The sequence below is a fragment of the Pleurodeles waltl genome, chromosome 12 (assembly GCF_031143425.1).
Source record: "Pleurodeles waltl isolate 20211129_DDA chromosome 12, aPleWal1.hap1.20221129, whole genome shotgun sequence".
Lineage (NCBI taxonomy): Eukaryota > Metazoa > Chordata > Amphibia > Caudata > Salamandridae > Pleurodeles > Pleurodeles waltl.
In genome coordinates this window covers 683735178-683749634 of record NC_090451.1, presented here as the reverse complement: position 1 = coordinate 683749634, position 14457 = coordinate 683735178, and the positions used below count along the sequence as shown (strand labels likewise).

Genomic DNA, 14457 nt, shown 5'->3' with positions numbered 1-14457 from the left:
TGAAACCCAATCCTCTGAAGTTTAAATAGAACTGAAGATCCAACTGTTTTGTTCTACATAAAAATACTAACCTCTGAATTGAACTTGAAATTTAACTGAACCAAATTGTCAAAATCCTGCTTGTTCCCTCTTCCTTAATGCAGCAGCCAGGGACATCCATAGGAGTATGAGTATGTGTGTGTTTTTAAACTGCTAATTAAATAAAGTGTGCGGGTTGACTGCATACCAAATTGTGTAGTCTTAGCAGGCTTTTAAATTGTACACAGGCATATCATTCCTGGCAGCTTACAAACAACATATGCTGATTGGTCAGAATTTAAATTGAGAAAAAAGCCCCTTTTAAGAAACCCTACTGTTACATTACGTATTGAAAGAGAGTGAAGAATCTTGCCCTCTTTATGTGACAAAGGTGTGGTTCTGTCCTAATTAAGAGTAAGAAGGCTAGGGGCCTTGTAGCAGAGTGTGGGAGAACTGGTGCAAGTGCCAGTAGAGAAGAACAAGTGATTTACCTTTGATAACGCATGATCTGGTAGAGACTCTATCTAACTGCAGATTCCTTACCTTTGAATTCCCCAGCTTCAGCTTTGAATCCGGAATCTTTTTGCTGAGCAAAATCCTGTGTGCGCCGTTCACCAACGTCATTGGAGTTGTCTGTGACATCACGGTCATCTATATAGATGCCACCTTGGCGGGCATACGTCAGTTCTTTTATCCACAAGACGTCCACGCCAGAAGTGCAGAGTCATGGATAGAACCAACATTTGTCTGTGTAAAACAAGGGCCCTGAAAAGCGATAAACCCTAACCCTACTAGTCCTATCCACAGAGCGGGGAGGCATGGGTGGGTGTAAGGAATCTGCAGCTACATAGAGTCTCTACCAGATAATGCATTACCAACGGTAAGTGACTTGTTCATCTGATAGAGACTTCTAGCTGCAGATTCCTTACCTCTGAATAGATACGCAAGCCATAACCACCTGGTGGTAGGCTGCAGATACTACTCCTTACACTAAAAAGTCCTGAAGGACTGAATGGGCAAAGTACCCGTCCCTTCATACCTTACTGTCAGGGCAGTAATGTTTTGCAAACATGCAAAGACACCCAAGTTGCCGCCAGACAGATCTCCAGGACTGGTGCGCCTCGAGCTAGCGCAACAGTAGCAGCTGTGCCCCTGCTATAATGAGCCCGCAAGCCCTCAGGAGGCTGCTTCCTTCATACTTCTTTCTGTTTGTGCTTCTGATTTGAAATTGGGGACAGTGCATGGACACCAGGAAGCTACTCATATCAAGGCTAGTACTGAAGAAAATCATTACTTTAAGCAAACCAGCCAAAGTTTTATTTTTATGAACTTGATTATAGTCCCCCATTCAAGCACTGTAAGGAAATGCCTTGTCTACAACAAAGCAGTCAGAGTTTTGTTTCTTCATTGAGTGATTTTGCCTGCATAGACTCTACTCATAACAACCCAGGTCAGTAGCAATGGCCTCCAAAACAGCAAGAAACTGGCCTTAAATATGGGCATGGGGATACCCTTACTTCTAGATTTGAAAACCTCCACTCACCATGACATCACAATGGGCATCAGGTCCCTATGGCATTTGCCTGTGCTCTGGTTGCCAGTTTCTTGCACAATATTTTCATTGGCTTGGTAGCACATCAGTCAAAGGTGGCCTCTGAAAGATGCCCAAGGCCCCAGTTCAAAATATGTCAGCACATCCTTGAATTTAGGCTGCCTTCCTCACCAGGCAGTAGAAAACACACAACTAAGGTAGGTATGTACACATATTTAGTGGGTTGAATCTAGCACATAGATCTGCATGCATACATATTGCTGATCCCTGTTATTTTCAATTTGTAAGCACAATGAAGTAGCTTTTTATGGTCTAATCATTAAGTTGCAGAAGATTTCGTAAGCTGGAAATTGAATGAAGTCAGACATATGAGTTAAGGGGTCACACTTGGTTTGCTCTTACTCAACTTTTCCAAAATACCAGGTAAAGATGTCATTAATATTTGAGATTTGAGAAAACGTTATAGAAGTAGGTGTAGGATTTACTTATGAGTTTATATAAATGTGTTTACAAGCAATGGAGTGAGATTGATGTAATTCTAACATTGTGAGCTTTGGGGCAAGGTCAACAAACACTTTTGCAGGGCTCATGCAGAACAAAGGCTAACTTAAGGCAAATATAAATATCACAGTACTGGGTGTGACATGTGCTCCAATTTTCTTTTCCCACTCAACAAAAAGTGGCTGAAAAGTAAATGTGAAATAGTTGTCAGGATCTTACCTCCTCATCAGACAGATCTGGTCGTACCCGGCGTTTCTTTCCAGCATAGCGGAGCAGTGAGGTTAGTGCTCTTAAGCCAAAGTCGTAGTGATCCTGCTTTGACAGTTGCTGGACAGCCAAGGAGTAAAGTGTGTAGACTTTCTTAGCCAAGATCTAGAAATGGACAACAAATGAAAATATAGAGAAACTTCAAAACTGGATTCCAGGGAAAATTCTTCAAGTGCCTAGTAGGAATATGAATAACTCTAAGGAAACTGTACAATACAGACTTCAGCAGAAAAGCGCACACACATGAAATTAAATTATCCTTCTTAAACAGTTACTCCTCTTGAACTTTGAAGATTAATTCTCTGCCCAGGACCATGTAAGTATTAGCTGGAAGTATTGTGACTAAGTGGTGAAAAATTCAGATCTTTGGACAGTTTCTTTCTTGGTCCCTCTTGATGAGTACATCAAACCTTCAAAATATGGCCAAGTTAGGGAGCCAACGTTTGGAGCTTGCTATGCATGTGCTGCTTGTGGATGCTGCCTTAAAGAAAATTCAGCATCTTTTATCCAACTTGTCACTTTTTCCTAAGTAACAGGTTAAGTCTGAAAAAATGAAAAATGCCACACAGTCATACGATTTATTAGTTGTACCTTGCAGTTGTTGAAACCTTCGCCAAATAAAATGATTTCAGCAATGAGAGTAGAATCGGGTACGACCATTGAAATGGGACGGAACATTGACTTCAGGTTGTCAGGGAGCTCTGTACGCCCAGCGTAACCTGCCACAAGACCAAGAAAAAGTTACACTTAACTGGGGAAGCAATTACAGTGACTCACAGAAGGAAAACACCACCACAGAAGAAGGTTGATAATATAGCAAGACTATACCATATCGCAGCTCTTCCTTGCCTAACTTTCCAAACGTAACCATCTTTATACAGTGGACATAGGTATATGGAGTAAAAGTGCAATCAAAATTATATTAGGCAATTACGGGGGGTATCAGTCAAACCAGAGGTCTTACTCCTATTCTGCGAACACAACAGTTTATTATGTGATTATAAGGATAATTACTTGTCACGTCCAGCCAGGCACCCTGGAACATTTACTGCTGGGAAGAGTGCATCCTCTCATTAACCAACAGCTATCTCTGCCAGGGTGTTCAGCGGAGAGGGATCTTTCAGTAAAAAAGTTCAATTATTTTACTCCATTTTTTTTATTGCAGGAATGTATGCAGGTAACTTGCGTGCTCCTTAACTAGTGCTACACTCTTCTTGAATTCAGTGCAAAGACTCTAATTAAAAGAACACCCACCTGGGTTCATGGTGATGAAGATACCACAAGACCAAACAAGGTTGATTTCCCGGCCTTCAAAGACAAAGCGGGTGACGTTGGCAGTAAGGGCAGACAAGATGGAAAGGATTTGCTGGGCCACTACAGAGAGCACCTCAATGTTGATGCGGTTGAATTCATCAAAGCAGCCCCAAGCCCCCGTCTGGAAACAAACACAACAAGCACTGGCTAGGACAACAGGTCTGGCTTATGAATGAAAGTACCTTTTGTGTCACTGATGGATGTAGACATTAAATGTCATTATACAGCACTCTGCCATTCATCTTTGCACTCAGGTATCCATGCATCAATCCACAGACTCATCCGTCCATTCACCGTCTGACACAATTGTGATAAAACATATACAAACTCAGCATATGGAATATAAATTAAAAGAATGAGAGTAGTAAAAAAAAGAAAACATGCTGCCTTCAAAACACAGTGGGTCTATGTTTTTAATAATAAAACTAAAGCGGGTGTCCGTCTTCAAAAGATACTGTAAATAGTCTATCACTGTTTTAAAGATCAAGCATGCCTGGCACATTTTTAACCAACAAGTGGGCCTTCTTGGAATAGTAAAACAATGATACACTATGAAAACCAGCATTTATATAACGATCTTCTAGTTTAGAGTAAGTGGCCACATGGAATGGGGAGCACTACAGATGAAATGATAGACAAGCAAGGAACCCATTAGCACTGCTTGGAAAGCTGTAGTGCTCTCTTATCAAACAATAAAATAAAAAGAGGAGAAACAAATAAATGAAGGGGGAAATATAAAAGAAGAAATTACAAAACTAAAGGACTGGTCAAGCATCCCTGACACGGACGGTCTATCATTTTTAAGTGGCTGGACACATAATCAGAAAATGCCATCATTCAGAGGGTAAAGGGGCAGTTAGGTGTCATGGATGGATGGCAGCAGAGTTTAAATGACACTCAGACAGACCAATGGCAGAATAAAGTGGACCTAAAAGCCATCTATTTATCTATGTGGCTATATGTTTGAGGATACGTATAAATGTAATAGTAAATTATTTCTTTTATTACAACATCCTGGTAGACATCTAATGAGAGATTCTAGCAAGAATTATTACAATGCAAATCTTTTCCCCCTAGGGTTTGTCAGAGGCCGTAACCAACACCAAAGTCATTCCCTTTAAAGGTAGCCTGCGACTTTGTGTATTAAAATACCTAGTTGTAGACTTTACTACAGAGAAATACCAATCCACACTTAAATGTCTATTAATTTTAACATATGCTTTTCACAAGCAATATGTGAAGCCTAATGTGTTTGTTATAAATGTTCAAACGTATGGCAACAGAAATATCATGCCTAGTGAACCAAACAGGCCTGTAGCTGTGAGCAATGGCTTATCATCATAACTATCTGAGGCCTCCTGTACTGAGCTTAAGCTTTCCCACAAGGCAACCCGTCAGGCACAAAGTCATAAAATGACATAATATAGAAATATCGTCATAGCAAAATAGTATTGCTCCTAAGAGGGCCTAAAAAGGAAACTGACAGTACAAATCTTTTATACCCACACATTGTCAGAGGAGGTACCCAGCACCAAAATGCATACCTACTAAGGTAATCTGTGAAAGGTCATATAATAAAATACCTATCTGTATGTTTCAATACAGAGTAAGAAACACGTTACTTACCTGTAACTGTAGTTCTCCAGTATTGGAAACTTTCATAGATTCACATGCTTGAATCATTCCCCGTCGTCGAGATGGGAGTGGCCGGTGTAATACAAAAAGCCATGTTCAATTGCATATAAAGCTGTAGAGGCATAGGCTTCTTAATTTAGTAACATCTCATAGTCATTTTATAAAAAAGTACCAAACTTAAAAGACAACCAATCAGCTCTCACCACCCTCTGGAACCATCTTGTGAGGAACTGATTTCCCAAGCACAAGTGCAAAAATACAGCTAAGACTGAGGCAAAAATGAATGTGAGCTCCCCAGGGGAGGAGGGCAAGTCGCATGTGAATCTATGAAAGGTTCCAATACTGGAGAACTACAGTTACAGGTAAGTAAGGATAAGTTACTTACCTGTAAATCCTAGTTCTCTTCCAGGGGTATCCTCATCAAAGTCATAAACATTGAATATTCCCACCCTTGTGCGGGGACCCCGGAGCATATATAAAATACACATATATACAGTATGAAATATGCACGAAAAATCTATATAGCATTTTTAGTAGACAAATTTTCATACTAAACTCATAAATACAAGTGTAAAACAGCAATGCAGACTATAATCATAAACAGGCTAAAATGCTTTATTTCTATGGAGTTTTTTCTTTTTTTTTTTTTTTTTTTTTTAATTGTTCTTAAAATTACAATAAGAGAAAAAATATCTATTAAAACCACACCACTGAGCCCAGGGAAATCAGCAGTAGTAATCATCAGAGAAAAAAAGACAAAAAACTACATTGAAAAACACTAGAGCATTCTTAGCCAATAGGCAGGTTAACACAGGAGAACCATAAAAACGTTGGCACCGTGCCTTTAAGACCCTGAGCACCTCCAGTATCCCACCATGCCTCAGGGGTGAAGGAGAGGTGACAGTTGGTTCACAGTTAGGTCAGTACTTTTTTACGGTGACAAGCTGGGTAGCCGATTCGAAAGATAGTGTGTCCTGCACTTCTATGAGACGTGCGTCCAGGGAGGAGGGTGGGTTGTTTATGACTTTGATGAGGATACCCCTGGAAGAGAACTAGGATTTACAGGTAAGTAACTTATCCTTCTCTTCCAGGGGATCCTCATCAATAGTCATAAACATTGAATAGAGTAGCAAGCCCATCCCTTGACTCTGCGGACTGTCCAATAGAAGTGCAGGAATAGATACGTATCATGCAAACAAATTTCTTAGAGAGGCTTGCCCCACTTGGGCGTCTGCTCTTGCATCTGAGTCCAAACAGTAATGTCTAGTAAATGTATGTACAGACTTCCATGTAGCAGCCTTACAAATTTCAGATATTGGAACATTATTAAGGAGGGCAGCAGTAGCCGCTTTTCCTCTTGTGGAATGTGCTTCAGGTCTAGCAAGTAGTTGTTTGTTAGCCAACTGGTATGCATTAACAATACAAGAAACTATCCATCTTGATATGGTTCGTTTAGATGCTGCCTCTCCTGTTCTTAAATGATCATAATTTATAAACAAGTGGTTGGAATGTCTAATCAACTTTGTTTTATCCAAATAAAATTTTAGCACTCTTTTCAGATCTAGGGAGTGCAACGCTTTCTCCGCCGGAGTCTCCGGATTGGGGAAGAAAGTTGGTAGAGAAATAGTCTGATTGATGTGGAATTCTGACACCACCTTCGGTAGGAATGATGGGTGAGTTCGCAGAACTACTCTATTGTCGTGAAAGACTGTGTACGGTTCTTTGGAGGACAAAGCCTGAATTTCACTGACCCTCCTTGCGGAAATAATGGCTACCAAAAAAGCCGTCTTCCACGTAAGGTGTTGCAAAGAGGCTTTGTGTATAGGTTCGAAAGGAGGGCCCATAAGTTTTGACAGTACTATGTTCAGCTCCCATGGAGGGGAGGGTTTCCGAATGGGCGGAAAAACCTTTTTCAAACTTTCTAAGGAATCCTTGACTACTGGTTTCGTAAAGAAGGATTCCTGAGAAGGTGATTTACGATAAGCTGTAATGGCAGATAAATGTACCTTAATAGATGATACCTGCAGACCGGATTTTGCCAGATGGAGTAAGTAAGACAGTATGACCTCCTCCTGAGCCCGTATGGGATTCTGACCTTGCTGACAGCACCATATGTAGAACCTCTTCCACTTAAATGCGTAAGAACGCCGCGTGGAAAGTCGTCTGGACTCATTCAAGATGTTCATGCACTCCTGCGAGAGCCCTAGGTGCCCATACTGCAGGAATTCAGGAGCCATGCTGTCAAGCTCAGAGAGGGTAGGTTGGGGTGTAGTACCCTGCCCTCCATCCTGCTCAGAAGATCCGGTCTGCACGGCAGCCTCCTGTGAGGTTGTTCGATAGGTTGAGGAGATCTGTGTACCAGAACTGACGGGGCCATTGCGGAGCTATGAGAATCATTCTGGTGCTGGATCTGTAAAGTTCGTTGATCACTGCCGGCATGAGGGGGATCGGTGGAAAAGCGTAGAGAAATATCCCTGACCAGTCGATCAACAGGGCATTCCCTCGAGATCCCGGACGGTAGAACCTGGATGCGAAGTCTGGGCATTTCTTGTTTACCTCGTCCGCGAAGAGATCCAATTGAGGCCGACCCCATTGAGCGAAGATGTCTTCGACGACTTCGCCGTGTAGGACCCAATCGTGGGCGTCCTCTAGGTGTCTGCTCAGGAAATCTGCTTCCAGGTTTTGTTGACCTGGTAGGTGAACCGCTGTAAGCGACATTCCCCTGGCCAGGAGCCAGTGCCAGATTGTTTGGGACTCCCGAGATAGGGGTAGGGATCTCGTTCCCCCTTGTCTGTTCAAATAATACATTGTGGTTGTATTGTCCGTTTGTATTAGAAGAGATTTCCCCTAAATCGATGGAGCAAAAGACTAGAGAGCCAGATGGACCGCTCTGAGCTCCAGCAGATTGATGTGGTACTTCCTTTCGTTGTCGGACCACAGGCCCTGAGCTTGAAGGGGACCTAGATGAGCCCCCCATCCCTGAAGAGACGCATCCGTTACTAGAGTGTCGGATGGAATTACCTGGTGAAACAGAGCCCCTACTGATAGGTGAGGTCTGTGCATCCACCATTGCAATGACTGACGTGCTGCTATCGGCAGCCGCACTCTGTCCTCCCAGCGACCTGTCCTTTGGCTCCAGTTGTTTTCCAACACCTCTTGGAGGGGCCTCATATGTAGCCTGGCATTCGGGACAATGAAAATGCATGATGCCATGGAGCCCAGCAGAGATGTCACCTGACGGGCCGTAGGTGCGTCGGATTTTAACAGGTCTTGACACTTTTTCTTTATTGCTAATAGTCGTTCCTCCGAAGGATACACTCTTTGGAGCTCTGTGTTTAGTACTGCTCCCAGGTAGTGGAGGTTCTGCGTTGGAATCAAGGTGGACTTTTGGTAGTTGACTTGAAGACCTAGAGACTCGAAAACCTTGAGCACAATGTTTCAATGGGTTCTCGCCTGCTCCGGAGAAGAGGCTTTCAGTAGCCAGTCGTCTAGGTATGGGTAAATGAAGATTTTTTGTTTTCGTAGATGTGCCGCTACCACTGCCACGCATTGAGAAAACGCGTGGGGCAGATTTCAGGCCGAATGGTAGCACTTTGAACTGATAGTGCTGTGAGGCTATCTGGAAGCGCAGGAATTTCCGATGCTTGGGAATTATCGGGATGTGAAAGTATGCATCCTGCAGGTCGATGGAGCACATTCAGTATCCCTGATGTAGCTGAGGGAAAATCTGGTGAAGAGCCAGCATCCTGAACTTTTGCTTTCTTATGTACTTGTTCAGAAGCCGTAAGTCCAGAATTGGTCTGAAAACGCCCTCTCGGCCTTTTTTCGCGACCAGAAAATAACGAGAGTAAACCCCCTTCCCTCTGTGCGCGAGTGGAACCTTTTCTATTGCCTTCTTTCGTAAAAGGGCGAGAGCCTCTTTGCGCAATAGGCTGACGTGAGGCGGATTGCATTTGGTTGGTGGCAAGCGCGGTGGAAGTTGACGGAAAAGAAGAGAGTAGCCATTTTCGACAATGTTGAGCACCCATTTACCTTTTGTGATAGAACGCCACTCGTGAATAAAGTCTGTGATACTTCCCCCCACCGGAGTGGTGCACAGTGTTAAGGGAAGCGAGTCCTCATTGATTGGCCGGTGCTTTGGGTGTGGACTGTTGTGGTCTACTTGACCCTCGTTCCCTTGTGGCCCTACGAGACTGAAAAAGCGGGCGTCCTTGCCTCTGCTGTGGCCTCTGGGACCAGTGAGGGGTTTGAACCCTCTGCTGGAAAGGGCGCCTGTCATAAGGTCTATACCTTCGCCGGAAGTCCTTCTTCCTCTCCAGGCCTACTGCCCTCATGGTGTCCGCTTCCGTCTTCATGCGTGCCATTTCTTCGTCCGTATGGGTACCAAACAGCGAGTTCCCGTTGAATGGAAGATTTAGGATGCGTTGTTGTGCTTCCTGTTTTAATCCAGTCAGTCTCAACCATGAAGACCTTCTTGCACAGATCCCATGTGCGTACCCATGTGAAGCTAAGTCTGCCCCATCTGCCGCTGCACTGATGACCTGGTTGGAGACCAGACATCCCTCTTGAAGGATCTCTTGGAAGTCCTGCCTGTCCTCTCTAGGTAATTTTTCTGTGAACCTGTTGAGAGAGTCCCACAGTGAACGGTCATATCTGCCTAGGAGTGCAGACGCGCTGGAGACCTTCATCATAGATGCCGCCGTGCCGCACATTTTTCTCCCCAGAGAGTCTAGATGTCTGCTCTCTTTGTCCGGTGGAACCGTGGAGGATGATGCCACTGAGTGAGTTTTTCGGGCTGCGGCCAATATGACCGAGTCCGGCAGCGGATCCGTTCTTAGAAATAAAGGATCTTGTTCAGGCGCTTTATATTTTTTCAAAATCCTAGCCGGAGCCGATTTGAGGGTGGCTGGCGCTAAAAAGGTGTCCATAGTTGGCTGCAACAGACCAGGCACTAGCGGCAGTAGCTTTTTCGAAACTGCTCTATGCTGTAGAGTCTCAAAAATGACTGATGAGGAGGTTGATGGTTCTGGAACCTCTATGTTTAGCTTCTGTGCTCCCCTGACAAGCACCTCATTAAAAGTAGTGATGTCGTCCACCGGTGAAACCCTAGCTGGTGGAGAATCTGTTAAGGTGGGGGAGTATCGTCTGACGGATGACCCTGACGATGACCAGGAGGGCGACCTTCTGTGTCTTGATCGTGACCTAGATCGTCGCTGGGAACGTGACCTGCTGCGAGACGCTGTAGCAGAGCGCCCAGGCCTCGTGGTCAGCTGGCGAGAGGCAGAACGAGCCCATCCTGCCCGCGCTGTCGGTGATGGTGTTCTCGGGAGAGAGGCAGTAGGAGAGTACATCCGTGAATACTGTGAATCCGGGGAGGCCGTTGGTCTGTTAAGGCTCTCCAACCATCTTGGTGACAAATTGATGGGTGAGACATGCCCGACGATGCCGCTCTCGACCGAGATGAACCACTCCTTATAGAGACCACTGGAGATGGAGTGGTCTTATCTGCTGGTGGAAGCCGATGTTCTGCTCCTTGCAAGACAGGTAAAACCTGTGTCGACGTCAACAGCCGTAATGACGTCGAAGGGAGCGCCGCCGGTTGTTCCCATCTCGACGTTGAGTGTCTCGACGTTGAGTGTCTTGACGTCGAACGGCGATCTCTGGACCGCGACCTGCTCACCGTCGTGTGCCTTGACGTCGAGCGGTGGGTGGCCGACGGCGGGTGTCCTCGCTCTCGCCGCTGGGGCGTCGTCTCTCTTGACGTCGAGGGGTGCGAGGCCTTCGGCGGCGAATGGGCACGCCGGTGATGGCTCGACGTCGATCGGCGGGTTGCCGTCGACGGAGATATGCCCCTGCGATGGCCATGTTCTCTCGACGCCGTATCCTTCGACGTCGGTCGGGTCGCCGTCGACGGCGATCTATGGCGGTGAGATGGTGGCAGCGTCGACGTCGACGGGGAACAAACAGGTATCTTCCTACCTGCTGACGTCGATCTAGCCTGTCTCTCCTGAGAGTGGCTTGTTGGCTGCCTGGGAAGCAAAGAGGATGATGTTTCCTGCCTCTCGTGAAGCCCATGAAGCCTGATCTTTTCTCTGTCCTTCAGAGTCCTCTTTGACATGTTCTTGCAGTGTTTGCAAGTGTCAGGGCAGTGACTCTGAGGCAAGCAGACAATACATAGAGTGTGTGGATCTGACTGGGCCTTCTTCTTCCCACAGGAAGGGCATTTCACAAAAAGTGAAGGCATTTTTCTGTCAGGAAAAAACTTCCAAACTCAGACAATGATGTTAGATGTCGAGTAAAGTAGGAAAAAACGCTGTTCTAAAGTATTTTTCTGAGGAAAACTCAGAAAAACTGAGAGCTCAATGCTCCAGGATCCTCTCAGAAGAAGCCGGAAAAAAGAACTGACCTAACTGTGAACCAACTGTCACCTCTCCTTCACCCCTGAGGCATGGTGGGATACTGGAGGTGCTCAGGGTCTTAAAGGCACGGTGCCAAAGTTTTTATGGTTCTCCTATGTTAACCTGCATGCAGCCTATTGGCTAAGAATGCTCTAGTGTTTTTCAATGTAGTTTTTTGTCTTTTTTCTCTGATGATTACTACTGCTGATTTCCCTGGGCTCAGTGGTGTGGTTTTAATAGATATTTTTTCTCTTATTGTAATTTTAAGAACAATTAAAAATAAAAACTAAAAAAAAAATCCATAGAAATAAAGCATTTTAGCCTGTTTATGATTGTAGTCTGCATTGCTGTTTTACACGTGTATATATGAGTTTAGTATGAAAATTTGTCTACTAAAAATGCTATATATATTTTTCGTGCATATTTCATACTGTATATATGTGTATTTTATATATGCTCCGGGGTCCCCGCACAAGGGCGGGAATATTCAATGTTTATGACTATTGATGAGGATCCCCTGGAAGAGAACTTGTTTCTTACTCCAGTATTGGAACTTTCATAGATACACATGCTTACATGCTTGAATCAGAATAGTAAGCAGTGAGTAACACATTTTCGACCTGCAGATACTAACATAGCACTTTAAAATGTGAACTAGAATGACAATATGTTCATACACTTATTTTTACGATCTACAGTATTATTTTAAAGAAAATGTGAAATAACACAAAACAAGCGGATGCAGGGAAGGAATCATTTAGCTGTGAGGAAATGCCTACCTTGGCATGGTCACCCCCTAACTTTTTGCCTTTTGTTCATGCCAGTTATGATTGAAAGTGTGCTGGGACCCTGCTAGCCATGCCCAGCACCAGTGTTCTTCCCTAAACTGTACCTTTGCTCCCACAATTGGCAAAGCCCTGGCACACAGATAAGTCCCTTGTAAATGGTACCCCTGGTACCAAGGGCCCTGTGGCCAGGGAAGGTCTCCAAGGGCTGCAGCATGTATTATGCCACACTGGGGACCCCTCACTCAGCACATGCACACTGCCTCATAGCTTGTGTGTACTGGTGGGGAGAAAATGACTAAGTCGACATGGCACTCCCATCTGAGTGACATGCCCACCTCTCACTGCCTGTGGCATAGGTAAGTCACCCCTCTAGCAGGTCTTACAGCCCTAAGTCAGGGTGCACCATACCACAGGTGAGGGCATATGTGCATGAGCACTATGCCCCTACTATGCCTACTGCTCGACCACACTACCACAAAATAGAGCCACTATCAACCTATAAAGGGAACCCTTGGACTCGGTGCACACTATCTCTCATTTTGAGATTGTATATGCAGAGCCAACTTCCTACACTCACCTTCATTGAAATAGGTTTCAAAGGACCGCTTGCCCAACGGCTGCAACCCGAAGTGACTCCTTGTCCAAGCAGTAATGCTGCATGAAGGTGTGAGTTGTCCTCCATGTCGCAGCCCCACAGATGTTTTAAATTGACAGGACGCCGATATAGCTCTGGTAGAATGCGCTCTCACACTTGTTTGCAATGGTCTACCTGCTTTCTGATGGCAGAAGATGATTGCGTCTTTAATCCATCGGGATATAGTCTGTTTCGTTACAGGGTGATCTTTCCTAGCGGCACTGAAAGCTACAAATAACTGATTGGACTGTCTGAACGACTTTGTTCTGTCCAGATGGAATTCATGCACCTTTTAAGGTCGAGTGAATGGAGGGTCCTTTCTGCAGTAGTTTGCGGGTTCGAGAAAAAAGATTTCAGAACCACTGGCTCACTGATATGAAACTCCGAAGGCACCTTAGGAATGAATTTGGGACTCGTGCATAGAATGACTATCTTGTTTGAACTGCAGGGAAGGTTCTTGTATAGTGAAAGCTTGAATTTCACTAACTCTGTGTGCCGAAGTAAGGGCGAGAAGGAGAGCCACCTTCCAAGTGAGATACTTGTTGTCCGCCCTGTTTACAGGCTCAAAAGGCTCCTTCTTAAGCTGGCCAAGGACAATGTTAAGTTGTCATGCCGAAGGTGGAGGCTTTACTTGAGGAGAAGATCTGAAGAGACCCTTCAAGAATTGCTTGACTAATCTCAGAGAGCATAAGGACGGTTTCCCTGGTTGTAAGGAAATGCCTCCTTGGCATGGTTACCCCCTGACTTTTTGCCTTTTGATGATGCCAAGTTATGATTGAAAGTGTGTTGGGACCCTGCTAACCAGGCCCCAGCACCAATGTTCTTTCCCTAAACTGTACCTTTGCTTCCACAATTGGCACAGCCCTGGCACTCAAATAAATCCCCTGTAAATGGTACCAAGGGCCCTGATGCGAGGGAATGTCTCTAAGGGCTGCAACATGTCTTATGCCACTGGGGACCCCTCCCTCAGCACATACACACAGTTTGTGTGTACTGGTGGGGCGGAAAATGACTTAGTCGACATGGCACTCCCCTCAGAGTGCCATGCCAACCTCACATTGCCTGTGGCATAGGTAAATCACCTCTCTAGCAGGCCTTCTAGCCCTAAGGCAGGGTGCACTATACCACAGGTGAGGGCATATGTGCATGAGCACTATGCCCCTACAGTGCCTAAGCAAAACCTTAGACATTGTACGTGCAGGGTAGCCATAAGCGTATATGGTCTGGGAGTTTGTCAAACACGAACTCCACAGTTCCATAATGGCTACACTGAAATCTGGGAAGTTTAATATCAATCTTCTCAGTCCAATAAATGCACACTGATGCCAGTGTGGAATTTATTGTAAAATG

General features: G+C 44.9%; 1 protein-coding gene across 1 annotated transcript in view; it reads right to left on the bottom strand.

The window, feature by feature from the left end:
* The window catches only part of DNAH2 (dynein axonemal heavy chain 2), a 1666550-nt gene that overhangs the window by 807199 nt on the left and 844894 nt on the right, over positions 1-14457 (bottom strand). The window contains exons 38-40 of the mRNA XM_069218683.1: positions 3593-3773; positions 2930-3057; positions 2291-2443 (exon numbers count right to left, since the gene is read on the bottom strand). Coding sequence (XP_069074784.1) covers positions 2291-2443; positions 2930-3057; positions 3593-3773 — 462 coding nt within the window. The remainder of the gene's footprint in view (positions 1-2290; positions 2444-2929; positions 3058-3592; positions 3774-14457) is intronic.